Here is a 26,706-nt window from a genome sequence, read left to right on the forward strand (position 1 = left end):
GACCTGCCATTTGTATACAGACCCTGTCCACAGCCCCCCCCTGCGCGCGTGAGACTGGGCCCTATAGCCCCATCACCCTGGGGACCTGCCACATTTGTATGCAGACCTGGTCCCACAGCCCCGCCCCTGCGCGCGTGTAGAGACTGGGCCCTATAGCCCCATCACCCTGGGGATCTGCACATTGTATACAGACCTGGTCCCCCAGCCCCGCCCCTGTGCGCCTGTAGAGACTGGGCCCTATAGCCCCATCACCCTGGGGGACCTGCACATTTGTATACAGACCTGGTCCCCACAGTCCCGCCCCTGTGCGCCTGTAGAGACTGGGCCCTATAGCCCCCATCACCCTGGGGACCTGACACATTTGTATACAGACGCTGGTTTCCCCACCCCACCAGTCCGCCCCTGTGCGCCTTAGAGACGGGCCCTATAGCCCCCATCACCCAGGGACCTGCACATTTGTATACAGACCTGGTCCCACAGCCCCATAGCCCCACCCCTGTAGAGACTGGGCCCTATAGCCCACGTCGCCCTGAGGACCTGCACATTTGTATATAGACCTGGTCACACAGCCCCGCCCCTCTGCGCCTGTAGAGACTGGGCCCTATAGCCCCCGTCACCCTGGGGACCTGCACATTTGTATACAGACCTGGTCCCACAGCCCCATAGCCCCACCCCTGTGCTCCTGTAGAGACTGGGCCCTATAGCCCCCATCACGCTGGGGACCTGCACATTTGTATACAGACCTGGTCCCACAGCCCCATAGCCCCGCCCCTGTAGAGACAGGGCCCTATAGCCCCCGTCGCCCTGAGGACCTCCACATTTGTATGTAGACCTGGTCCCACAGCCCCGCCCCTGTGCGCCTGTAGAGACTGGGCCCTATAGCCCCCGTCGCCCTGAGGACCTGCACATTTGTATGTAGACCTGGTCCCACAGCCCCGCCCCTGTGCGCCTGTAGAGACTGGGCCCTATAGCCCCTGTCACCCTGGGGACCTGCACATTTGTATACAGACCTGGTCCCACAGCCCCGCCCCTGTGCGCCTGTAGGGACTGGGCCCTATAGCCCCCATCACCCTGGGGACCTGCACATTTGCATACAGACCTGGTCCCCAGCCCCATCCCCACCCCTGTGCGCCTGTAGAGACTGGGCCCATAGCCCCCTCACCCGGGGACCTGCACATTTGTATACAGACCTGGTCCCACAGCCCCATAGCCCCGCCCTGTAGAGACTGGGCCTATAGCCCCCTCACCCTGGGACCTGCACATTTGTATACAGACCTGTCCCACAGCCCCGCCGCTGTGCCCTGTAGAGACTGGCCCTATAGCCCCCTCGTCCTGGGGACCTGCACATTTTTATACAGACCTGGTCCACAGCCCATAGCCCCGCCCCTGTGTACCTGTAGAGACTGGGCCCTATAGCCCCCGTCACCCTGGGACTGCACATTTGTATACAGACCTGGTCCCACAGCCCCATAGCCCCGCCCCTGTGCACCTGTAGAGACTGGGCCCTATAGCCTCACCCTGGGCCTGCACATTTGTATACAGACCTGGTCCCACAGTCCCGCCCCCCTCTGCGCCTGTAGAGACTGGGCCCTATAGCCCCCATCACCCTGGGGACCTTCACATTTGTATACAGACTTGTTCCCACAGCCCCGCCAACGTGCGCGTGTATAGACTGGGCCCTATAGCCCCCATCACCCTGGGGACCTGCACATTTGTATACAGACCTGGTCCCACAGCCCCACCCCTGTGCGCCTGTAGAGACTGGGCCCTATAGCCCCCATCACCCTGGGGACCTGCACATTTGTATGCAGCCTGGTGCCACAGCCCCATACCTGTGCGCCTGTAGAGCTGGGCCCTATAGCCCCCGTCACCCTGGGACCTGCACATTTGTATACAGACCTGTTCCCACAGCCCATACCTGTGTGCCTGTAGAGACTGGGCCCTACAGCCCCCATCACCTCAGGGACCTGCAGGTGTGATTTTGTGTGGCCTGGGCTGCAGGTATTAATTTAGGTGGAATATAGGGCTAAAGGTGTTAACATAATTCAGTCCATAATCATCATTAAACAACATGCAAAGCTTGGGATACGGAGACTTCAGCATGCTTAACACCATGGTTGATTGTATTAAAAATCCTTTGAACTTCAATAAAACGACAGAAAAGGAAATTCTCTTAAAGCCTTTACAATGTGAAGTGTTAAATAAGGCTTATTTTCACCAGCCTTGGCCCCTTGAGCTGCAGAGAGTTTTCAGAAGGAAAAAGCCCTTGTTCGATGTATTAAAGACAGCCATACCTGTCCTTTTGGAGAAAAGGGAAGAAGTTGGTTGAGAGGCTAGAGCTGCGAGCACTGCTGCTGCCAAAGTCCAGTTTCAGAAGACACAGCCCCCTCACTTGACAGTGTCTTAGATGGAAACAAAGGTGGTAAAAAACTGTCATGCCAGGTGGTGTTTGGGATTCAGCTGGAGTTGGTACAGATGGCGATAGCATCTAGGCCCCTCTCTGGCTGGGTCTGGTCAGGGCACCTCTCCGCTTTAGGGTGACACAGGTCCCTGCTGCGGGCAGAGGGGAGCCATGATAGTGAAGCTCACTCCAGGAGACACTTTTTTTTGGGTTGTTTCCCACAAAATCTTTCAGGATCCAACAAGGCAGTGATGGGTAGACTAACCCAACCCCTCATTATTTTATCCACCAATTAAGCTTAATATCCAACATACCAATTTGGGTTCATTAACTTCCAGCTCCCTTCAGCCCTGCCCACATTATACAATGGATGTTAGACACCATACCCCACCGCCTATAGAGGATTTGCCAGGTCAATTTCGTCTTTAGGATTCACTACAACAGTGGTGCTCCCCTTTTCCCCACTGATTGGCATGGAAGGGGGGGCATTCCTCTGCACCCCCTGCCCTGTGGCTGAGAACACCTGCACTAGAATTACACAGGTGTGACTCAGTAAAAACCTACAATCCTTCCACCCGCCAGGAACCTTTTGGCACATAAGGACATGACTTTATGAGCAGGAAGTGGCTGGCAGAACAGGGGACAAGGCCAGGACTGAAAGGCCAATGGAATGAATGCTGCTGAAAAAAATCTCATGACTGGATTTGACCATAATCAGCACCCAGGGTGTTATGGATAAGGCTACGTTTTAGTCACGGGTATTTTTAGTAGAAGTCATGGACAACGTCACAGCAGTACAAAAATTCACAGCCCATGACTTGTACTATAGACCCCTGACTAAAATTTGGGCCAGAGTGCTCTGGGGGGGTGGCCTGGAACCCCTGCTGGTGCTGGAGGGTGCGGGCAGAGGCATGCAGCCCAGGGGCAGAGGGGTGTGTGTGTTGTTTGTGTTTGCGGGGGCTGACAGGCTCCCTAGCCAGCTCTGCGCAGCTCCCTGGAAGCAGACTGCATGTCCCTGCAACTCCTAGGGGAAGGGAAGGCCGGGGGGCTTCCGAACACTGCCCCACCACGAGCTCCAGCTCCACAGCTCCCATTGGCTAGAAAATCACAGCTAATGTGGGGGTGGTGCCTGCAAGCAGAGGCAGAATGCAAAGCCCCTGGTCTAGCTCCGCCTAGGAGCTGCAAGGGACATGCCATTCTGCTTCCTAGGAGTCCCTCCAAGGTAAGCGCTGCCCAGCACCCCAACTCCTGCCCTAGCCCTGGCCCTCCTCCCACACCTAAACTGCTGCTGCTGACGGCTCAGGGGCTGCCCGAACACTCAGGCAGCCCCTGAGCCAGCTGCAACCATCCGCTGCAAAAGTCATGAAGGCACGGAATCCGTGACTTCTGTGACAGACACGCTGCCTTAGTTATGGGCCCTACTGTACAGGTAAGAGGGTGTCAGAGGTGGCATCCAGCCTCCCTGATGAGATTCCCTGTGTAGCTGAGCCTGCATCAACAACTGCTTTAGTGCACCCGCGGACCAAGAGCGCCTGCCCGTTCAAGTCAGACAGATCCCCCTTTGCTGGTGAGTTGGCAGGGGCAGTGGCTGGAGAAGCCTGAGTCACCCAGAACGAAGCTCCACCATATCCCCCCAGCCCGATTTGCAGGCGCTGCCCTATGCCCAAGTGCACTGCCCATCCCGCGCCGCAGTACAAGAGCACGCAGGTTCTGAAGTATAAAAAGGGATTTTATTCATATCTATGTACAAATTTACAAAGCCAAAAACTGGAGAAATACAAACGGCTGGAAACCCGAGCGGCCTTCCCTTCCGTGGGAAGAAAGTGACTTTTACCTGATTCTGAGCCAAAGAAAGAGGGGGAGGGAGGCTTAACACGGACAAAAGCTACTTTCACTGAAATCAGTGGACTGATGGGGAGCGAAAGGAGGTGGGGCCTAGAACAGGGGAGAACTAGAGAGCAAACAGCAATGCTTTTCTATGAGTGGCTCCTGACACATGGCCTCCCACCACCTCCCAGGCAGCCCGCAAACGTGTCCAAGGGCTGACCAAAGGTTTTATGGCCCAGGCAAAGTGGACTCGTCTAGTCTCTGCACTAGGCCCTGCAGACAGCCCTGGATTCGAGTGAAGGGCTCGCTGAGCTCTCAGGGACGTCCAGGCCACTGGCTGGCTCTGATGAAGGAAGTGCATGCACAAGTTCCTACTCGGCGCAGGACAGAGCTGCAGCACCTTCGGGCCAGAGATGCAGGGAATGGCAACGCCAGGAGGCGTCCGAGAGAGCTAGGTCTGAAAGCCAAGGAAGAGCTGCCTTCTCCTTAAACCGCAAGGGGAAGGTAGAGGGTTCTGAGCTCGACTCGGCTCTACCAGCTGGGCCAAGCATTGTTCGGGGAGGAAGGCCCACCCGGTGCAGTCGCTGGCAGAGCCCAACCCCAAAATGCACTATTCATGCCAGCACCCCCGCTGTGCCAGGAGGAGCCGAACGGCGAGCACAAGGCCGATCAAGGCCGCCCATTGCCTAACAGGCCTTTCACATCCCCACTCCCACCCTGGAGAGGTCCCAGTCTAGGGGATCGCTGCATCAGCCCATTCAACTGAAACGGGATGCCCCAAACAGTCACAATTTATTGACAACAGTCGTATTGGTAAGAGGCTCTAAACTGTACATGTGTAAAAAAAACCCCAGAAACAAACCCCCAGTGCCAATTCCTCATGTGCTCGAAGTGGTTTCCTCCGCTTGAGCCGCGCTCGCCAGTCCTCCGGCAGGGCCTCGAAATTGGCGTTCCTCTCCGCCATGCCACTGTGGGGACAGAGCACCTCAGGTGCTGCAAAGGAGTCCGGGCAGAGCTCGTGCAGCCCACCCTCAGGGGCCTGACCTGCCCTTGGCAGGGGGTGGGAGTCGGGTGGCACAGAGGGGACATGCATACGATGCGAAGTTCACAGAGTTGCCTCTGATGCAGAATGGCCAAATCAACCCTCCGGAGAGCATCGGGAGCATATTAGCAGGAAACTGGCCCTTTGCCTAAGATCTCCTGGGGCCACTAGAAGGTGCTGTGTCAGGGAGCAGTTCTGAGGGCTGGGAAGGGTTCAGTCAAGTGTTGTCCCCTTGCTGCTGGGATTCCCCACCCAATGCATGACAGCTCAGTGGTCAGGCTTCCCCAGGTGCAGAGGTGATGGAGAGTCCAGCTATCCCCCCCCCCACACACACACACCTGCTCCCCTCACCGGGATGGGCAGAGGGGAGAAGTTTCTTATACACATCTTCAGAGTGGGGCGTTCAGGCTCAGGCAGCCACTGGAAGGACCCCAGGGGAGAAGCTGGAGTGGCCATGAAACTTGACCCATGGGAGTTTTGTAATACAGTGGCAGGAAGGACCTAGCCCGTGCCGCCCAGCTCACTGCAGGGGAGTAGCAAAGTGAACATCCAGCAGGGTCTTCTCCCTCCCCATGCCCTCTCGCCTTCCCTTCGCACTCCCCAGGCCTCATTGCTTTACACTGCGAGCCCAAAGACGCTGGCCAAGGACCCTGCCCAGCTCAGGGCTATGGGACCCCTGGCCCTACACACTGGAAGGGGGGCTGAGGGTTGTAGTTAAGCAGGTGACGTACTGAGTCAGCTGCTGCGCTGTGACTGGTGGAGAACTCCAGCTCGGCACAACGAGGGGTAAGTGGCCCAGCAAGGCAGTGCTGTCCCTGAGAGGAGGGACCCAGGGCAATGGGCTCTCTGCTGGCCTGTCCTGGGAAAGGGGCATCTGCTAGAGGAGCCAGGATTTCCAACAAACGGGGCAGGCACCCAGGCCGAGAGCACTGCTCGCATGGGCAGGCTGGAGAGGGCTGATCTGAGGGGGAGTGCTCCAGAGCGCCTGGAGATAGGTGAAGGGCGCCAGGAAGTGCCTCGCTAAGGCACAAGCAATAACCGGTCACAGATGTCGTGATATCGACAGGAAAAGAACCGCCCCCCCAACAGCAGCAACAGATACAGCCAGCATCTGAGGGGCCAGGCCAGTGAGAGAGTCTCCTGGGGACTGTGGCACAGAGAAAGGGGGTGAGGACCCCAGAGACAGCACAGGCCAGCCACGCTGCCCTGTCAGGGGGAAGCTGGCTCTGAGGGGAGGAACGCTCCCCCCTGGGACTCCTCTGCTGACACTGCCACCTGGGGGGCTGGCTGGTGCCCTGGCCGGGGCTGTAGCAGGAACTGGATTACGAGCAGGTGCAGAGGACCCCCGAGGAGCAGGCTCCAGGCCCACCGGGCCCCTCTCAATCCCCGCCAGTCCTCCCCCCCATACCTCACTAGCTGCTGCTGCTTCCACTCCTCAATGCGCTTCTGAGAGGTGAGCTCCCGGTCCTCCTCGCTGGAGCTGGAGTTCTCTTCCTCATCCAGCTCCCGCTGGATACTCTGCCACTTCTTCACCAGCGACGGCATCTTCGCTTTCCCCTTCTTGCCCTGCACACAAAGAAGGGGAAGGGTTGGGATCATGCAGGTGGCACCATGGGCACGGAGGAGCGCCCCTCCCACACAGGGCCAGGGAAGGAGGGAGAGGAAGGCAACACGGACCCAGCCAAAGGAACAGAGGCAGAGTGCGTGTGTGGGAAAAATGGCTGATGCTTCCAGGCGGGCACTTCGCTCTGCTCCAGTGGCTGGCTGGGAGAGACCGGTGGGGGGTGAGAGGGGCTGATCAGCGAGAGTCAGGGGCGGGCACAAGCCCTGCCACACACTGCTATATTACCATAGTGGCTGCAAGCCACAGGTCAGGGCCCTGCCGTGCTAGGGGCTGTACATTATTTATTAGGTGTATTACGGTAGCGCCTACAGGCCCAGTCAGGGACAGGGACACAGCCCCCCTCTTAATGCTGGAGGGGGCCCAAGAACTCCAGGGAAGCGGTGTGTCTAGCTACCGCCAGGGAGAGAACAGGCTTTACCCCCAGCCACTTCAATGCTGACTAGCAGCAAGCCCTGCTAGCCCAGCGCTGGCCCCACGCACCCGTGGGCTGACCTGCCCCACACTAGGGGAACCACTGCCCACGAGCGGGAGCAAGCTGCCTGAAGCATCAGCCCTTCACTCAGGGACCTCAAGGTGCTCCACACATCAGCCAGCCTCCCTTTACAGACAATCAGAGGGAAGCGACTTGTCTCCCAAGGCCACAAAGTCCTGACTTCTCTCACTGCTCATGCCCACCCTGCAGGCACAGCCTGGATCTGCCAGTAACTCCCCCACAGGCCCGGGCAGTGGTGAGCCCGCCCCTACCTTGTCTCTTCTCCCTTTGCGAGGTTTCTCCGGAGGCGGTGCTTTGGTGGTTGGGGGAGGTGGTGGTGGTGGCTGTGGCGGAGGTGGGGGAGGAGGCTGCTCCATGGCCCCCTTGGCAGGGAGGGCTCCTCGTGCGGGGGCTGGCTGCACCATGGTGGCCGCGAGACCAGTGGGCACGGCACACTCCGAATAGCTCATGATGGCTGGTGCGGTCACGCCCAGGTAACTCGGCTGGAGACTCAGCCCCATGGGCTGAGGGCCTGCGGATACAGCAGAGAGATGGAGGTTGGCAAGTCCCTGGCAGCCCCCCGCTGCAGATGCTGCTCTGGCCTCAGGTAGGCCGCTCCGGAGCTGGTACTCACTGGCTGCCATGACGGGCTGGCTGTAGAGAACGGGACAGCTGCCATGGTCGCTGCTCGCTGAACCAGCCCCGTGCTCATCTCACCGGCTTTCCTCTTCTGTGGTTTAGCGGTGAGGGCAGTGGAGGTGCTGCCTTCGGAGTTACTCTGCAGGAAAAGGGGGTGGGCAGTCAGGGGGCTGGACTGAGTCATAGATACTAAGGTCAGAAGGGACCATTATGATCATCTAGTCCGACCTCCTGCACAACGCAGGCCACAGAATCTCACCCACCCTCTCCTGCGAAAAACCTCTCACCTATGTCTGAGCTATTGAAGTCCTCAAATCGTGGTTTAAAGACTTCAAGGAGCAGAGAATCCTCCAGCAAGTGACCCGTGCCCCATGCTACAGAGGAAGGCGAAAAAACCTCCAGGGCCTCTTCCATCTGCCCTGGAGGAAAATTCCTTCCCAACCCCAGATATGGCGATCAGCTGAACCCTAAGCATATGGACAAGATTCACCAGCCAAATACTTCAGAGAATTCTTTCCTGGGTAATTCAGTTCCCACCCCATCTAACATCCCATCACAGGCCATTGGACCTATTTACCTTGAATATTTAAAGATCAATTATTACCAAAATCATATTATCCCATCATACCATCTCCTCCATAAACTTATCGAGTTTAATCTTAAAGCCAGATAAGTCTTTTGCCCACACTGCTTCCTTGGAAGGCTATTCCAAAATTTCACTCCTCTAATGGTTAGAAACCTTCGTCTAATTTCAAGTCTAAACTTCCCATGACCAGTTTATATCCATTTGTTCTTGTGTCCACATTGGTGCCGAGCTTAAATAATTCCTTTCCCTCTCCGGTATTTATCTCTCTGATATATTTATAGAGAGCAATCATATCTCCGCTCAACCTTCTTTTAGTTAGGCTAAACAAGCCAACCTCCTTGAGTCTCCTTTCATAAAAACAGATTTTCCATTCCTCGGATCACCCTAGTAGCCCTTCTCTGTACCTGTTCCAGTTTGAATTCATCCTTCTTAAACATGGGAGACCAGAACTGCACACAGTATTCCAGGTGAGGTCTCACCGGGGCCTTGCATAACGCTACTAAAATCTCCTTATCTCTACTGAAAATACCTCACATGATGCATCCCAAGACCGCATTAGCTTTTTTCATGGCCATATCACATTGGCGGCTCATAGTCATCCTATGATCAACCAATACTCCAAGGTCCTTCTCCTCCTCCGTTACTTCTAATTGATGCATCCCCAGCTTATAACTAAAATTCTTGTTATTAATCCCTAAATGCATAACCTTACACTTCTCACTATTAAAGTTCATCCTATTGCTATTACTCCAGTTTACAAGGTCATCCAAATCTTTCTGTATCCTTCTCTAAATTGGCAATACCTCCCAGCTTTGTATCATCCACAAACTTTATTAGCACACTCCCACTTTTGTGCCAAGGTCAGTAATAAAAAGATTAAACAAGATTGGTCCCAAAACTGATCCCTGAAGAACTCCACTGGTAACCTCCTCCAGCCTAACAGTTCAGCTTTCAATAGGACCTGCTGTAGTCTCCCTGTTAACCAATTTCTTATCCACCTTTCAATTTTCATATTGATCCCCATCTTTTCCAAGTTTCAGAGTAGCAGCCGTGTTAGTCTGTATTCGCAAAAAGAAAAGGAGTACTTGTGGCACCTTAGAGACTAACAAATTATTAGAGCATAAGCTTTCGTGAGCTACAGCTCACTTCATCGGATGCATTCGATGAAGTGAGCTGTAGCTCACGAAAGCTTATGCTCTATAAATTTGTTAGTCTCTAGGTGCCACAAGTACATCTTTTCCAATTTAACTAATAATTCCCCATGTGGCACGGTATCAAACGCCTTACTGAAATCTAGGTAAATTAGATCCACTGCGTTTCCTTTGTCTAAAAAAATCTGTTACTTTCTTAAAGAAGGAGATCAGGTTGGTTCGCACGATCTACCTTTTGTAAAACCATGTTGTATTTTGTCCCATTTACCATTGACCTCAATGTCCTTAACTACTTTCTCCTTCAAATTTTTTTCCAAGACCTTGCATACAGCTGTAGTTGTAAAACTAACAGGCCTGTAGTTACCCGGATCCCTTTTTTTTCCCCTTTCTTAAAAATAGGAACTATGTTAGCAAGTCTCCAGTCATTCGGTAAGACATCTCCAAGGCCCCTCTGCTGAGCCAGCTAAACCCAGTGCCTCTCGGACGGGGGCTCTTCTCTGGCAAGAAGGGGATGTGCCCACTCAAGACAGCCCCGGCCGCGCTGAACCTAGGCCCGGGTGACCCAGCGATGGAGGGAGCCCATCACTGTGTTGGCCCTGCCGCACTGCCCCGTCCCCCCCTACAGCTCTGGCCTGGCTCGGGGACCGCACTGCCCCCCCATGGCTCATCCTCCCAATCACCCTGGTGCAGCTGGCACCCACTGCCCCTGCCAAATTCCTAGCCGTCGGCAGCTCCTGCACAACCAGGTCTTGCTCTGGCTGCTGCCACTCCTGAGCGCAGCCAAGCGAGCTACTAGCATAGAGAGGCCTTGGGTCTGCCATTTAACATGCCCCCGCCCCAGGAGACAAATGGATTCTCCGCCTCGTATGGGGGAAACATTTTGCACTCCTGGCAGAGGAACCCTTTCACGAGGATGAAATCCCCCGCAGAGAATAAGGGGTGTAGGCTGTTCTAGAGCAGCACGGCCTCAGGAGGGAGCTGGCAACTCGCTAAGGAACGCTTTGCCCCTTATCCATTGCACCTCCACTGATCCCCCAGGCTCCCCTTCGCTGGTTCACAGCGCAGAACCATGGCACACCCAATGACCTCTCTGCCCGTTAAAACTCACCTTTGCTCCCCCCAAGAACCAGGGCTGAGCAACGTCCGAGGACCACCTCCTTTCCACCGCCTCTTGGGAGGGGCCCTGGCAATGACTTTTGGAGAGGGTATATCATTCATGAAAACCTTCTCTCCCAGGACTGGGAGGGGGGGAAGGCAGAGCTGCTAGCTATCACCCATGGGATGACAGGGGCTTGCCACAGGAGGATACAAAGCAGAGCCACTGGAAATACGCCCGGCCAAGTGATGCTGAGCTGCCTGTTTCACACAACATATCCGATCCAAGGCCCGCCCTGGGCAGTGGTCACTCCCCACCCTCACCTGGCTGCTGGGACAGCTGGGCGGAGAAGCGGTTTCAGAGGAGCATCTTCCTCTGTTCCTGGGGCTGGTGGTTCCTCGCTTTCCTCATCCTCCATCTCTACCTCCTGGATCTCTCCATCCTCCCCAGGAGGCGGCGGTGGTGGCGGCGGCGGTGGGGGTGACTCTGGCGGAGGTGGAGGAGGTGGGGGCACCTCCAAGGGCAGAGGGGGCTGGAGCACGGGGACAGAAGACTGAAGCATAGTCCAAAACGGAGTGAGCGGCACAAGGGACGTGGCAGGAACTTGGCCGGAGAAGGGCTCTTTGCTGAGAGGACCTGAGGAGACACATTGGTGCATGCCTGACAACCCCCCTGGAACTGCTCGTGCCGCAACCCATCCATTCCTCCACACAGCTGTGTTGATCCCCTTCCCCGAGCAGTGGCAGGAATGCGCAGTTCTCATGTAGGTGCACCTCAGGCTCACTGCCCAAGCTGTAGGGTGAGGAGCTGTGTGCCCTCTGCGCACGAGGGCTCTTGGGGAAACATGTGGCAGTGTGACTCCAGCTGCCCGGGGCACAGTGCCTCCTTCTGGGTTAACCGCGTCCACAGCTCAGCCACTGTCCATGGCTAACCGAAACCTGATGGCATGTCGAGCCATGGCTCACTGGTGGCAGAGGGACTCTTCTCTTTCTCTGGCTCAGAGGAGCTTGTTCTGGCCCTATCACCCACCATCGGCGCCCCTCACCAGCTCACAGATTGGCCCTCACATCCTGTTACAGATGGGAACTCTGACAACAAGGGACCAGCCCATGGTCAGACAGCGAATCCATGGCAGAGCAGGGAACTGAAGCCAGGTCTTGTAGTGGTAGTGCTCTAACCATTGCACCATCCTTGGTACCAGCAGCTCTCCAGCATCTGCTGGCCACACTCACCCTCCCTGTAGCCAGTCCACACTGCTTCCCGTTCCCCCATCTCACAGCCTGGGCCCCCCCAGTACCTGTGGAGTTCTCCACCGTGGATTCACCACCGGACTCAGCTTTTTCCTTCGGAGCTGCTTTGGGAACAGCCTCAGCTTTACTGTCCGGGGCCTGCCCGTCCTCTTCCTCCTCACCATCCGGGAACTCCCACTGGGACTCTCCTGTCTGCTCGTTAACATAGAAATAGCGCCTATGGTCCCTAGATCACAAGAAGAACAGGCGGCTTTACGTTCTTTCCCCTGCAGTGACACGCAGACATGGGCCTTTCCCGCGACAGCGCTGGGCTCTCACCCGGGAAGCCCCTCTTCTACCAGGGCTGCCATTCACAAAGGCAACAAACAACTTTGAGGAGGGAGGCGGGAGGTCAGAGCTAGCTCGTTCAAAGCTGTTTGCATTGCTGGCTTTGTGAATCCAGCCCTGAGCCCTCTCCTCCAAGAGAGAAGGGCTGGGAAAGCAGGCTAATGTTCACCGGGAGGAGGGGGCGAGCTCTCTCTAGGAACAGGACTGTTAGGAACTGCCTCCGGAGTACAAACAGGGAGCAGCCCAATTTAAGCAAGGTGGCTGCTCCCCCCATGGGCTGTCGAGGTCCCATGCATGATACTCTTGGTGTCAAACATACAGTGAACGCTAGAGAGAGGGAGAGGCTCTGGGAGCTGAAAAAACAAAAGAGCAAACATTTCAAACAATGAACAAACAATCCAGAAAAGCCAAATAGAAAAAGAAATGTTTGGGTCTGACCTGCCGGTAGGAGACAGTAATCTTGCGCTTGGTTCCCATCCGCAGCCAGGGGGGCTCTCCTGAGGGTCAGCGCTGTTAGCCGGAGTAGAGATCCAGAGGTCCTGCAAAGTGCACAGAGCTCTCGCATGCGCGACCCCCCGAGCCCGCCCTCCTCAGCGCAGCTACACTCGGAGAGTAAAAACCAGCTCTGTCCAATCACCGACCCAAAGCCATTCCAAACACTTTTTTATCAGGGATTTTTTAGGTCTCCATTTGGTGGCTGGCCCAAACTCTGTGAGTGCCGGAGGTTCTCTGCCTGCCCAGCACCGCTAACTGCAGCTGCTCTCAGTCTCCGTACAGATGTCGCCAACGTCGTCAGGTGGTGATGGTCACAAATCATGTCTGAGAGGTCAAAGGTCAAAGGTGAAAAGGGGAGAAGAGTGCGTACCTGTCCCAGTGGCAGGACCAGCCTTTAGGGGTGGCGTTTATTTCATACTGTTTTAGCTGTTCGGCTGCATCTTGCAGTTTGCGTTTGAGGTAGTTTCCATTGAGAGCTCCTTCACGCCAGTCTGCAATCCGGGTCTAGGGCCAGCAAGCAGAGAAGCTGTCACACTTCGGCATCAAAGAGAGGGTACAGCAATAGTAAAACTAGCAGGAGGGCAGCACGGGGGTATGGGGGGGGTACGGGGAGAGGAGAAGAGATGAGTTGCTGCACTCTGCTGGCAAAGGGGCAGTTCATGGTCCATTTTGGTCAATTTCAGTGTCACAGGATTTTAAAAATTGTAAATTTCATGATTTAAGATATTTAAATCTGAAATTTCACAGCGTTGCAACTGTAGGAGTCTTGACCCAGCTCTGAAGGCAGCAGCGCAGAAGTAAGGGTGGCATGGTATGGTGTTACCATCCTTACTTTTGCATTGCTGCTGGCAGCAGTGCTGCCGGCGGCAGTGCTGCCTTCAGAGCTGGGCGCCTGGCCAGCAGCCTCCGCTCTCTGGCCACACAGCTCTGAAAGCAGCAATACCATGACCCCCCTACATAACCTTACGATCCCCCCAAAAACCTTCTTTGGTTCGGGACCCCCCCAGTTTGAGAAACGCTGGCCTCCCCATGAAATCTGTATAGCATAGGGTAAAAGTACACAAAAGATCACATTTCACAGGAGGAGACTAGATTTCATGGTCCGTGATGCATTGTTCATGGCCATGAATTTGGTAGGACCCTACCTATGGGTGGTGTTGCACAAGGACATGGACCTGTCCTGTCTGGGGGAAGGACTCAGACGATGAAGAGGGACAGTGGTTAGCTGCCTAGAGCTAGAGCAGTGGGCCCAGCTTGGCTTCCAGCACTCAGGAAATAGAAGGATGTTTGATTCCTGGGGACACACACAGGCCACCAAGAGGGTCGAAGGCTTCCGTTACCTCGGTCTGCAACAGCAGCATATGGAAGTTGACATGGATTGTCTGTTGATGCCCAGAAACTCCAGCTTACTAGTCAGGGTATTTGCCAGCTCTCCGATCTGAAACTGCCAAGAGACAAGGCACGCAAGGTGTGAGGATTGGCTCGCAGATCCCAGGGGAGGACCGCCAGTACTCATGCAGCTATGCCCCAGCTCCCCCGGTAGCTAAGAGCAGGTCGGGGAGGCAGCAAGAGAGCGCCCATGGGCTGTGTGGAGTGCCTGACTCAGAACCCGCCTCCCCTGATCCCAGCACTCTGCAAGCAGAGCCATTTCATGCTACCCAGCAGGGAACAAGCCTGCCCTGTGATGAGCTAAGAAGCCTCCTTCATCTCTGACTTGGAGGAGTTATACTTGAGTGGTAGGCAAACCCCCCCCCACACCACACAGCCACTGCCTTCTCCACGCGCTACACTGCTTCTCAGGAGCAGAGACACAAGCAAAACTCTCATACCCCAAACCCAGCTCCACTGCTGTCCCCAACCCTCCAAATTCCCAGCTTCACCTGGGGCTGAGGCCAGAGGGCCACCCAACGGAGCGCTCCAGGGCTCCAAGGCCATGCTCCAACCCCCACATGGCTCCCTCAAGAGAGAGGATGGGAGGGAATCCGGGGACACCCCCCGGACAGAGACACAGTTGAGACCCAAACACTAGTCAATACCAAATTCTTCCTTCCCCTGCTGCCCACCCACCTTCAGGTCCTGCTCCTCCTCTTCTGCTTTGGGTGCTCCCTGAGCTTTCACTTTGTCCTGGACCTCCTCTGGCTCCAGCTCTGTGTCTGACGTCTCCTCAGCTGCTTCTGCGCTCGCTGCTAAGGGAGAGAAAACACGCGAGACTTTCCTAACTGTTCCCACAGGACAGCGCAATCACCCGCCCACTGCACAGCCCCCCATCGGCAGACAGCTGTGGAAGGGAGTCAATTCAAAAAGCTCGGCCCTATTCTGTCCTATTTTAAAGAGTTCAGGTCTGGCCTGCGCCTCCCGGGCAGACTCTGTGGCCTCAGAAGAGAATGGGAGCAGGCAAAGATTTAAACAGCGCATTTGAAGAGGAGCAGTAGACAGCATCTTCTTCTGTTCCTTTATTGTTTGCAAATTAGGGCTTTTTGCCCATTAAGAATCCAGGCCCTGGTTAGGCCAGAAGACTAAGGCCATGTCTACACTACAAACTACATCGACCTATCTTACACTGGCACACAGCCATGGCTGTCAAAGTGCTCGTGAGTGCACACTAGGCTCCTTCTGTTGGCGGTGCCCATCCTCATCGGGAGTGCTTGCATCGATGATGGTGTTGGTGTGGGGCATTGTGGGACAGCTCCTGAAGGCCAGTTACAGTCAGCAACGCAGCATCTACACTGACGCTGTGTTGACCTAATCACATTGACCATGACCCTACGCCATTTGGGGAGGTGGTGTTACTAAATCAGCATAGAGAGGCACCTATGTTGGTGGGAGCCAATTTAGGTGAAGACAGTCCCACAGCTAGGTCGATACAAGGCCGGTTATGTCGACCTAACCCTGTAGTGTAGGCCTGGCCTAAGACAGCCAGCAAGCTAGTTCAAACCTATTTCACTGCAGTCACCGATTAATGTTGGGAATAAAGGACACCTTTGCAGGAGTCATACAGAGCTGAGTTCCCGATACACATCCCACCTACAGCCCTGCTCCTGGCCCACAGCAGCCAGGCAAACAAAGTTCCCAAAATCCCTAAGGATGCGTCAACCCAACAAGCAAACCCATGATGGAGCAAGCCTCAGGCTCTAGGCCGATGACTTGGCTACGGGGCTAACAGCAGCTGTGTAGACGTTCCCACAGAGGCTGAAGGCCAGCCTCCGGGACCCTCCCCTGTGGCCAGGTTACAGCCTGAGCGGGAACGTTTACACAGCTGTTTTTAGCCCCATAGTGAGAGGCCGAGTCATTGACCCGGGATGAGACTCGCAGAGCGTGGTTTTTTGTTCGATAGACGTACTATGTGCACTAAGCCACAAGGCAAACCTCACGCAGCCCTTCCAGTTCGCCAACAGGTATTTAACTCCAGTTACTAATGAACGGGGAAAGGACATTGCTGTTAAAGATTCAACCCCAGCTCCTTCCTTCAGAGCGCGAGACCTGCCCCGAGCAGCCTCCAGCCCAGCCAGCGAAGGCCTGCAAGAGAGCAGGACACATACCCAAAGGAAGAATGAAATCCCAGGCAAATCACCTCTAATCTGTCTCTTACTCTGTTTGCGGAGCAGCAGTCACGATGCCGGATACTGGCTGGAGCTTTTGGGTGTTAGTGTAATACAGACACTAGACACCTTTTAGGATGGCACGGCCAGCACCTGCTGTTCTCACCCAAGGACAGCTCTACAGCACCGCACACAGACTCAGCCCTCCCCACCAGCAGGGCCAGTCAGCTAGGGGAGAGGCCACTCCCCTCAGGGAGGAAGGAGGGCTGTTACTGGGGCTGGACAATCAGTTATTGCACAATCTCAGTTCGCACTATGACCCCTCCCCCGGCCTGAGCTGTTCATCAACTCTCAGGCCTCTGCAGGGCTGTTTCCATTCAGAGGAGAAATCGAGAACACCAACCAGGTCTGTGCTTTGGTGCAATCCTGTTTACCTACAAAGAATGGGTAGCGAGTCTTGTCTCCTGAACACACTAGGAACAAACAGCTCGCAGCTTCCTCGCTGCACAAGGAGCCGTCTCTGCTCCTGCCCAGGGCCTTAGTCTCTAGGCTACAAGGCGGGTTTTTTCCAGCCATGACCACCACCACTGTAAGAGTTGAGGGTCTGGGTGCTGGGATCCGGGCATCCTCTGGGCGCCCTCAAGCCAAGGCAAAGAGCAGAGACCTGGCAATGACTGCTCTAGTGCACGCATGCACAGTCAGCCACAAACTCGCCTCCTTCAGCCCATCTCATTCCACCATGAGCCCGAGACCCTCCTACCCCAATCCCCTCCCGCCCCACTCCATGTGAAGGCCCCACACCAGCCAATGGTTCTGCTTTCCTCCACTGGCTCATGTACCTAGACTCAGCCAATAGGAATTTTATCTGCATGGTTTCCTCTATTCTAGAAGACGGTCCCCAGACCCTTCAGAACAGCTCCCCACCCTTCCATGGCTCAGGAGGCAGAGTCAACTTTGGGCGGGGGGGGGAGGAAGGGAGGCCCAGCCAGTCAGTGAGAGAATGCACAGGGGTCCTTCATTTAGCTCTGGAGCTGCTGAGGCCTTCAGATCCTCTAGTACCATGAGTTACTGCAGATCAGCCTGCCAGGAGGCAGCCATCAAGATATAGCCCAACATAGGAATGTTTTCCTGGGGTGAGGGTGTGGGGAGGTGTGTATATCTGGCACCTGCTGACTCCTCCTTTCAGGAGGCCTCCCTGTAACCTTTGAAAGCTGCACTCACAGACCAAAGGAACCACACATGCTGCTCTGCCACAGGATAGAAGGACAACCCTGGAAAGGGCTTGTACTTTCATTAGTCATTATGGTAGGGCCTAGGAACCAGCTGATATCATGGGACCCTCATTAGGCACTGTACATTCAGAGTAACAGACTGTCCCTGTCACAAAGACCTGGTCAGCTACATTGAGAGACTCTGTAAGGGCGCTCTGGACCTGAAGTAAAAAGTCCTTAGGGGCATGGTAGGGAATTGTGGCCCAGTCAGTGGGGCATAGAAACCAGAGGCTTGATCCATGGGGCACAGCTGCCCATGACAGGTGCCGGAGGGGCCGATCCGTGGGGCGCAGCTGTCCATGGTGGGGACCCAGGCGGGGAGCGATCCATGGGGCATAGCTGTCCGTGGCAGAGGCCAATCCAGGATGCTGGGAGCTGTGAAGCTAGCCGTCTTTGTGGCAGAAGAGGGGCTCTGCAGAACTCAAGGCCAAACTGCCCAAGAAGAAGTTGGAATCCAGAAAGCCAAGCAGCAGGGGCAGAGTCAGCCTGGCTTGGTTTATACAATACCCTGCAACACAGAATGCAGGAGCCGGGACAAACCTCCAGCCCTCTCGAGGTGTGCTGGGTTAACTGGGGCCTGGCAGGTCTGGCTTGGCCTCTTGTGCCATGGAGGGCTCAAGACTCTGTCACAGATCCATGGATCAGCCCATGCAGACAAGCACCCCTAACAAGTCAGACCATTATACCAGCCTAAAGAGTCAGCCCTCGCTAGTCCTCATGCTACATTAGAGGAAGGCAGGACTTCTACCCCACCCCAGCTCTGGAATGCCCACCCGCCCGGATGGGTGTATCTATAATCCACACCCCAACTAACCACTGGGCAAGAAACTGAGCCTCGTTTGGCAGTCCCTGGGCCCATGCACAAAGTGCCACATACAGGTACGCACACACTGCGAGGACCAGGGATTCAAATACAGCAGTGGACTGGCCCAATACAACACCTGCCCAGCCAGCCCTGCCTCCTGCAACCACAAGTCTACAATGGATTCTGCCTCCAGCCCTAGCAGTCAATAGGTGTGGGCTGGGTCAGTAGCCACTGAGCATTTGACACTGACCAGGAGGTCCCAGGGAAAGCAGGTCTCGGATTGCCAGGCCATTTAGAGCAGGGGTTCTCAAGTTAGGGGGTCGGGACACCTCAGTGGATCACGAGGTTATCAAATGGGGGGTCGCAAGCTGCCAGCCTCCACCCCGCTTTGCATCCAGCACTTATAATGGTGTTAAATATATAAAAGAATGTTTGTAATGTATAAGGAGGGGTCGCACTCAGAGGCTTGCTGTGTGAAACGGGTCACCAGTAGAAAAGTTTGAGAACTACTGATTTAGAGCCTCGCAGACGGGCTCCCGTGCTGCAAGCCAACAGGAAGCAAGGGCAGCAGAGCAAGGACTGGTGTGACCTGCTCCCTGCTGCCGACCCCACCAACCAGGTGGGCAGGCCCATGTGGAGCTCCCCAGGCACTGTTCAGTGTACGGCCCTTCTGCTTTGCAGGAGACGCTGGCCTAGCTCGTGGCAGCGAAGGCTAGACCAGAAAGTAGTGGCACGCCCTGACCCACAGAAATGGGGGCATTTGGCCAATACACTCAAGACCCCAGCAGCGAGCGCAGTCTATGAGCACCCCCAAATATCCACACCGCAGCCTCAAGTCCAGTGGTGGGCAACCTGCCGCCTGTTAGGGTAATCCGCTGGTGGGCCATGAGACAGGTTGTTTACACTGACCGTCTGTAGGCATGGCCGCCTGCAGCTCCCTGTGCGCGGTTCGCCATTCCCAGTCAATGGGACCGGTGGCCAGCACATCCCTGCAGCCCGTGCTGCTTCCTGCAGCTCGAATTGACCGGGGATGGCGAAAAATGGCTACTGCCCACCACTGCTCAAGTCCCTTCTCCACAAGCATCGCCTCTGCCTCACCCACCTACCCAAACCCACTCAACCCAAACCCTATCCCAGCCAGACACCAGGAAAGCAGCCCACCCCATTCAGAGGCGAGACAGACAGCAGGTTTGATGCATATGCTGATGACCCCATAGCCCCCAGATCTTCTCCAAGGGTCTTGGACCTGTCACACAGGACAGAGCCTTGAACCACCCCACAGGACTGCTGGAGGCAGACGGGACGTACCCCCAAGCACCCTGTCAGGAATGGAGCCGCTCGGTGGCAATGCTGTCCCCAGCTGCCAGGCTCTGTGATGCAGTGCAAACCCTGTACGGCTAGTGCTGATCAGAGACGCAGACCCTTCACAACCACCCAGCTCTAGGAACTGATACAGTGAAGCCAATCTCTATCCCACGAGCCAGCTCTGAACTGCTCCCATCACCCCACCTGCTCCCCGAGAGCAGAGCCCTGGGCAGATACAAAATTTGTATCTGCACCTGGTCCGCAGGCTGCAAAAATGGTCCACGAATATCCGCATCCGTGGATATAAAACAGTTCTCTGCAGATTTTCAGGGCTCTGGGCTCCAAGTGCCGGGGTGCTCCTCCCTGTAGAGGGCATACACAGAGCCCCACAAGAAGACATTCATTGCTAATAACCCAGGCATTACCACTGCTTGGCTGCAGAGAGGGGAAAGAGATCAGCATGGAGGCAACACGGCTCGTGCCCTGCCCCCTCCAAACAAACCCTCAAGCTGCCAACCCCTGCGATGTGAAGGAGGAGACCTTGCTGAACACTGCGATCTGGTGCACGAGGGTGTGGCTCTCCCTGCAGTCACTGGCTGGGAAGCGAGGGCCTTGGCTCAGGAGGCGTGTCTCAAATTACCTGCTTCCTTGATTTCTGGAGTCTCTCGGCCAGTCTTGCTAGAGCCACGGCTGGTGGACTCTGGGCTGGCAACCCCGACAAAAAGCTTCCACTTCCCTTGCATGGAGGGCAGCTTGGGTGCTGTGTCAAGAGATGCTGACTGGCTCCCTTCGGAGAGCGGGCTGGAACCCGAGACACTGCCATCTCCCTCCTCCAAGGCTCGCAGCTCCGCCTGCCACGAGACCAGAGGGTGAGTGCTGCCTTGGGGAGTAGCGCCCAGCACTCACAGAAAGGGAGGGAGGAGGGCAAAGCCTCAAGAGGAGCTGCACCCCTGCTGATACGCAAGGAGGTAACCTCACAACAGAGGGTGGCCAGGCCAAACCTGAGTGGACTGCGACCCCCTGCGCCAGGTCGCCATGCCCAGAGCAGGGAGCCAGGCCCGGCCCTGCGGAGTGAGTGCAGAGGTGCATACATGTAACAGTGGGTCACAAAAAAACCAGACAAGGTGCAGTCAGTGGGTTGCCCTGGTGAAAAGTCTAGGAACCACTAGCCTAGGTTGTCATGAGCCCCTCTGGTCTAGAAATCTAGGAATCCACTGGCGGATGTCACATCAGCCTGGCACAAGTGTGTCTGTGGTGAAGGGGGGTGGTAATAATGGGAACCCTGAGATTGGCCCCCGGGGCTGGGGAGCAGTCCCTTTTCCCAGAGGAGAGAGACTCTTTTCAGAGCTTTCCATCCACTGGCAATTCTCTCTAACTGGGGAATTGAAACGGTGTCAGCTACAGGGGGCTCACGAAACACCTCCCCCTGCCCAGATTTCTACATGCAATGCTCCAGCCAATGCTGCTTTCCTACTCCAGCCCTGCTTCCTACCGCAGGGGAGCACAGTGCTATTTCGGCCTGGTCTGCACTTCAAATTGAGATCGACCTAGCTACGGCGGCCAGGGGCGTGAAAAACACCTGCCCCCTAAGCGTTGTGGGTATGCCGACCTACTCCCGGTGTAGATGCAACAAGGGCAGCAGAAGAACACTTCTGATGACCTAGATACCACCGCTCAGGGGTGTAAGATGGGGGAGGGATGTTCCTACAGCAATGGAAAAACCCCTTCCATTGCTGTACAATGCGTCCACTCTCCAGTGGCACAGCTGCAGCACTGCAGCGCCTGTAGTGTAGACACGGCCATGGGGTCATTCTGCCGGAAGAAGGAGCATGCTGTGTGGCGTCTCCCTGGGCACTCTACCCCATAGGTGATGGGGGGCAGCCCCTGAACCCCCACTTAGTCCCTGGCACAGACCCACAGGGGCTGAGTGGCAATTGTGACTAGGTTTTCTCTTGACCTGCCTGGACTGTTAATGACACAGGGGTTCCCTCCAACAGGAGCCCGGCAGCACCTGCCCCCTTTTCCCCCAGCTGCCACTTACCTTCTTCCTCTCCAACACCATCTCCAACTCCAGCGTGTCCTGCTCCTCCTCCTCCTCACTGCTCTCCCCTGACTGCACTACACTGCACAGACCCTCCTGGGAAGGGTCTTCCGGAGCATCCCTGCAAGGGTCTTGCTTGTCAGCAGCCACCGCCGCTTCCCCCGCAGCCATCTCCTCCGCTAGCACCGGCTCCACCTCCTCCTTACAGATCACCTTCCTCCTCCAGCGCTCTTCTTCCTCCTTCACCACCTCAGGGACCAGCGGAGCCAGCAGGGATGCCGCCACCCCCCTTCTTCTCCTCTTCACTGCTCGAGAGGGCCTGGACGCCTTCATTCACCTCCTGTGGGACAGACAAGAGTCACGGGCTCTCTCCTGCTCCAGAATCGCCACTGCCCGACAGCCCTAGGGCTTCTCAGACAGCGGCAGAGGGAGGAACAAGAGATCCCTGCAATGAGGGCCTTTTCCCAGCCAGTGATTTGCAGCAAATCCAGGAACAGCCATCCTCTAGCCTCCGATACCAACCAGGCTTAGGAGGAAGGTGCAAGAACCCTGCAGTAGACAATTCTGGAGTAATGAGCCTCTAGGGAAAGTATCTTCCTAGCCCTGTCCGTGAGAGGTTCAGTACTTAACCCGCTGCATCCCACCCAGCAAACAACCAGAGTTATGGCTGATCCCTTCTGGGACTCTCGGGGCTGCTGGCATCTGGGGTGCATTGTGGGCCTGCAAGACCCAAACATCAATGGGGCATGGTGTAGGGGACTTCTTCTTAGCAAGCGACTCCTGAGTGCGGCCTGGGAGAAGGGGCTACTGGGAGCGTCTGGCCCTCCTCCCCTCCCTCACCCGCACAACGTCCTCTCTAAGCTGGACAGCTGCAGCCTTTGCAGACCCTTCCCACGGATATTTTTCCAGCCTCTGATCACTCATCACCTGCCTCTGACCCGTCTCCTTCACAAGGTGGGGGATCTAGAACTGAACACAGGCCTCCTGAGGAACGCATGTTTGCTCCAGGGGGGCACTAGAAGATGGCCAGTAGTTTTTATTCTGTTACCATGCAGCTGGATACTCAATGTGGCCCCCTATGCATGGCATGCCCTATGTGAACTCCTCTACAAGCCTGTCCTCCTTCAAACTCCGCCTCACCCCCCCTCCCACCAGGGATGTTACACGAGGGGACAGTGCAGATGGAACACTTCCCAGCCACAAACTCAGGGGCACGGTCAGTGAGTCCCTCGGGCAGCGCATTCAGAAAGAGAATACATGCTTCTCTACATGATCAGTCTGGGAAACTCAGTGCCACAAACTGTCAGTCAGGCCAAGAGTCTGGGAGGGCTGGAAAGAGGAGCAGGAGTTTCTATGGAGGGCAACAGCCTGCCTCCAGTTACTGGAGGACGCGGTCTCTGGGGGCAGATTGGCTCATCACTGCCTTGTGAAGGGCTCCTTGCACCTTCATCAAAGCAGAGGCTCCTGGCCTTTGTCCTTCTGATCCAGCAAAGCAAACCCTGAGCTCCTCTCCTCAAAGTATGCCTTGGCCCGGCATCGTCTTAGTCACCGGGGCAGCTCTCAGGGCATGTGCAGAGCAAAGGCCACCCACATCACTCCTGTTAGCCTCGCTGAGTCAACTCAGCTCCAGCAGAGAAAGCAGGAGTGTCTCTGCGCTGCTAGCCAGGTGCCACGTACTGCCCGACGGCTGCACTGTGCCAGCCCCACAGAGGGAATCAGATGCCCAGGAGTAGCAAAAGCTCCCAGTGCTGGAAACATGCTCAGTACTGCAGGACCCACCCAGCAAGGCAGCCCTTGCTTCCGAGCCTGCACAGTCCCTCCACACAATCCAATTTTCATTCCTACACCCCCAGACTCCTCCTGCAGGTGACCTGACCAGAGAACGCCTAGCTGCCATGCTGAGCTGCCCTTCTACAGGGGTAAGAAGAGCGCCAAGTGAACACAGGACCCATTGGGGCCATTTCTAGAGCAGAATGGCACTTGGAGCATGCATTCCACCTCTAGAGCAGGATTTTCCACCTGGGGAGGTGGGGATGGGGAGCCTGGCCTCAGATATGCCTAGCTGTCCAAACTCGGTGGCTAGCTGAGGCTCCTCTGAGTCTCTAGCTCCTTCCTGGCCCCTCTGTTCCCTGGGAACCCAGGGTGAGGATGGCCTGCAGCGTGATAGAGCGTCTCATTGAGATGTTCTGCAGGAACAAGGACAGGGGTGACTCCCACTGACCTTCTTCACCTCTCGCTTGGGTAGGACAGTCCCACGGCTAATGCTGGCAACAGTGACCCCTTTCTCCTGAGGATACAGGTCTGCAGCCACCAGGAAACTCCCATCGACACCTGCTACAGAACTGGGGAGGGAAAGCAAAGGCTGTGAAGGGCACATACCAACAGGCAGCACCACCACCCCCTCTGTGCTCCAAAGGTGGCCTGACCCCGCCCTGCTGGCCTCACCTGGGCTGATAGCGCTGCAGCCCCTGGACCTGGGTGGCGAGGTACTGTGGTAGCTCCCAGGTCACCTCGTTGGTCCGCGTGTTCCAGTAATAGTAGCAGCCAGTGTTCTCATCCCAAACCTCCTGCCAGTCTCCCATCTCCACACCCACTGAGGGAAGAAAATCAAAGGCCGTGAGTGAGCAGGATGCTCCTAAGCCCGCAGCCCGGCGCTAGGCACCATGGACCTCTCCACATGCCTCAGGAGACAGGGACCCCACCATCTGTCCCTGCACTCACCCCACGCGCCAGCCACTCACCAATAGCCCTTGGAAGACACAAACCTGTGTGTGTCGGCCACTAAGTGTTTCATTCTTGGGGCTACAGCACAACATTCATCTTCTGACATCACAGCTAGAGAGAACGCGGCTGTATCCAGGCAATGAAAGGGACACGGGGGCTGGCGTGCTGCCGGGGATGGAGGCCCCCCCAGCGCCCCGGCTGGAATGGCTGCCCGCACGCCCTGGGGCAGATGAACCCGGCAACAGAGCTCACCTCCGGCCAACGAGCACTGCGTGTCATACTGCCACTCCGCCGGCTGGGCAGAGCCCGTCCCATTCGCCGTAGCCGAGGGATGGCTCGAGGCAGACTCTTTCGGCTCGGGGCGCGGTGGAGTCGGCGGGGGCACAGAGGCGGCACCAGTGGATTCAGCAGGCTGGGGCGGAGCTGTAATGGCATCAATCTCCTTTGAAAACACAAAATGTTTACAAATGAATTGAAGCCCCAGATTTGGGGTAATCAGCATATTCCCCTACGCGCAGAGAGCAGCTACTACCCCAGGTGAGTCCTCCAAACTCAGCAGCCCTGGAACCCTGCCCACCAGCTTCATCCTCCACCCCACCCCACCCTGCCTTCCACCCCAGCAAAAGCACATTCGCCCACCTTTCTCCATAAGCACGCTCAGGTTGGTCAGAAGGTGATGACCCCGGAGCCCTGCCTGTCGTCCCTTGACTGAGACCCAGGGCAGGATTTCTACTCACCGCCAGAAAGTTTGCCAGCGTGCTGTCAATGTCTGTCGAATTGTTGCCGTTTGCATCTGTAGACGGCACTGATTTTTCAGGTGCCTCTCCCTCCTCCTCATCACTGTCTGCGTATGCACCGAGCAAACGTAAGCCACCTTGGCAGAGGAGAGTTACCAGTGAGAGTTTCCCTCCACCCTCGGCTGCCTGGGATTAGAGGCAGCTCCTCTGAGATGATGATCATTGGTACAGACACAGACCTGGGGTCTCGTGGCACTGTACAGACACACTGAAGACATGGTCCCTGCCCCAAAGGGCTTACAATCTCATTTAAAACAAGATCAATTTTGTAACCATGGAGGCTAGAACCTTACTATGCTGAATGTGACATGTGGGCCCCACACATCCCTACTAGACCTTTGCTTTGGAGACGGCAAGGTCACAGGGTACTCCCACCTAAGTACTTATTCAGGGCAGTCCGGAATGTGCCAGCGCTGTGTGATTTAAAGGTTATTGAGGTAATTGCTGTGGGCAGCACTACAAATCAGGAAAGCCAGTTGCCTATCCCAGAGTTGCAGGCATTTCAACTGTTTAACTACTGACTATATCTGAATAAGTAACAAAACAGATTTAATCGTCCACAGGTTGCTGGAGCTCAGTGAGCTAAATCAGGCCATGAGCATGGGACTGCTGTAAATGTAAAAAGCTCTCTGTCAGCAACCTTTCCACTAAGGTGGAGCCATTCCCTCCAGGGGCCAACAGGGACTCAGCTCCGGATTCCAGCCTGGGGTGGTTAGCTCAGTGGTAGGCACAAATTCCAAAAGACAGCTCCCTGATGGGCTCTAAAGGTGAGGACAGAGGGGGAAAAACAATTTTATCTGCTCCTTGTTTTATTTCATAATGGTCACTAACAAGGGGCCTGAAGAGTTTCTTCCACTCACTCTTCATGTTACAAATCCAGGTACCTGGAAAAACCAGCTAGACAGAAGAGTCTATGGAGGACTAGAGCATTTGACACTTGAACCTAACTGAGGCCTGGTCTGCACTAGGATTCTATATCAATACAGCTTGCATCTCAGGGGTGTGAAAAATTCACATTCAAGAGACTTATTGATACTGACCTAATTCCTGGTGTACGCAGAGCTAGGTCGATGGAAGAATTCTTCCATTGACCTAGCTACCACTTCTCGGGGAGGTGGATTAACTATGGCGACGAGAGATGCCATTTTAAGCACAGACATACCCTGACTGAGGTGGGAAGGGATTTTTATTCACGTTGCATGAGATTGAGCGACCAAAACAAAGCCAAAGGGTTGGAACAAATAGCTAACTAAAGACTCACCACCACCTCATCATCAATTAGAGCTGAGGAAGTTCGCAATCCATTGAGTCATC

The 26,706-nt window shown here is 55.7% G+C and overlaps 1 protein-coding gene across 1 annotated transcript in view; it reads right to left on the bottom strand.

Moving 5' to 3' along the window:
• Nucleotides 1–4,112: 4,112 nt before the first annotated feature.
• FNBP4 (formin binding protein 4) overlaps nucleotides 4,113–26,706 on the bottom strand; it is a 28,847-nt gene continuing 6,253 nt past the window's right edge. Inside the window, 19 exon segments of the mRNA XM_038406418.2 lie at nucleotides 4,113–5,196; nucleotides 6,679–6,836; nucleotides 7,639–7,898; nucleotides 8,001–8,045; nucleotides 8,048–8,144; nucleotides 9,750–9,764; nucleotides 11,176–11,474; nucleotides 12,136–12,314; nucleotides 13,281–13,414; nucleotides 14,251–14,282; nucleotides 14,285–14,354; nucleotides 14,978–15,096; nucleotides 20,471–20,681; nucleotides 21,872–22,159; nucleotides 22,161–22,211; nucleotides 24,093–24,213; nucleotides 24,317–24,464; nucleotides 24,848–25,037; nucleotides 25,333–25,469. Coding sequence (XP_038262346.1) covers nucleotides 5,052–5,196; nucleotides 6,679–6,836; nucleotides 7,639–7,898; nucleotides 8,001–8,045; nucleotides 8,048–8,144; nucleotides 9,750–9,764; nucleotides 11,176–11,474; nucleotides 12,136–12,314; nucleotides 13,281–13,414; nucleotides 14,251–14,282; nucleotides 14,285–14,354; nucleotides 14,978–15,096; nucleotides 20,471–20,681; nucleotides 21,872–22,159; nucleotides 22,161–22,211; nucleotides 24,093–24,213; nucleotides 24,317–24,464; nucleotides 24,848–25,037; nucleotides 25,333–25,469 — 2,699 coding nt within the window. The 3' untranslated portion in view covers nucleotides 4,113–5,051.

Source organism: Dermochelys coriacea, chromosome 6 (genome assembly GCF_009764565.3).
Source record: "Dermochelys coriacea isolate rDerCor1 chromosome 6, rDerCor1.pri.v4, whole genome shotgun sequence".
NCBI classification, from domain to species: domain Eukaryota; kingdom Metazoa; phylum Chordata; order Testudines; family Dermochelyidae; genus Dermochelys; species Dermochelys coriacea.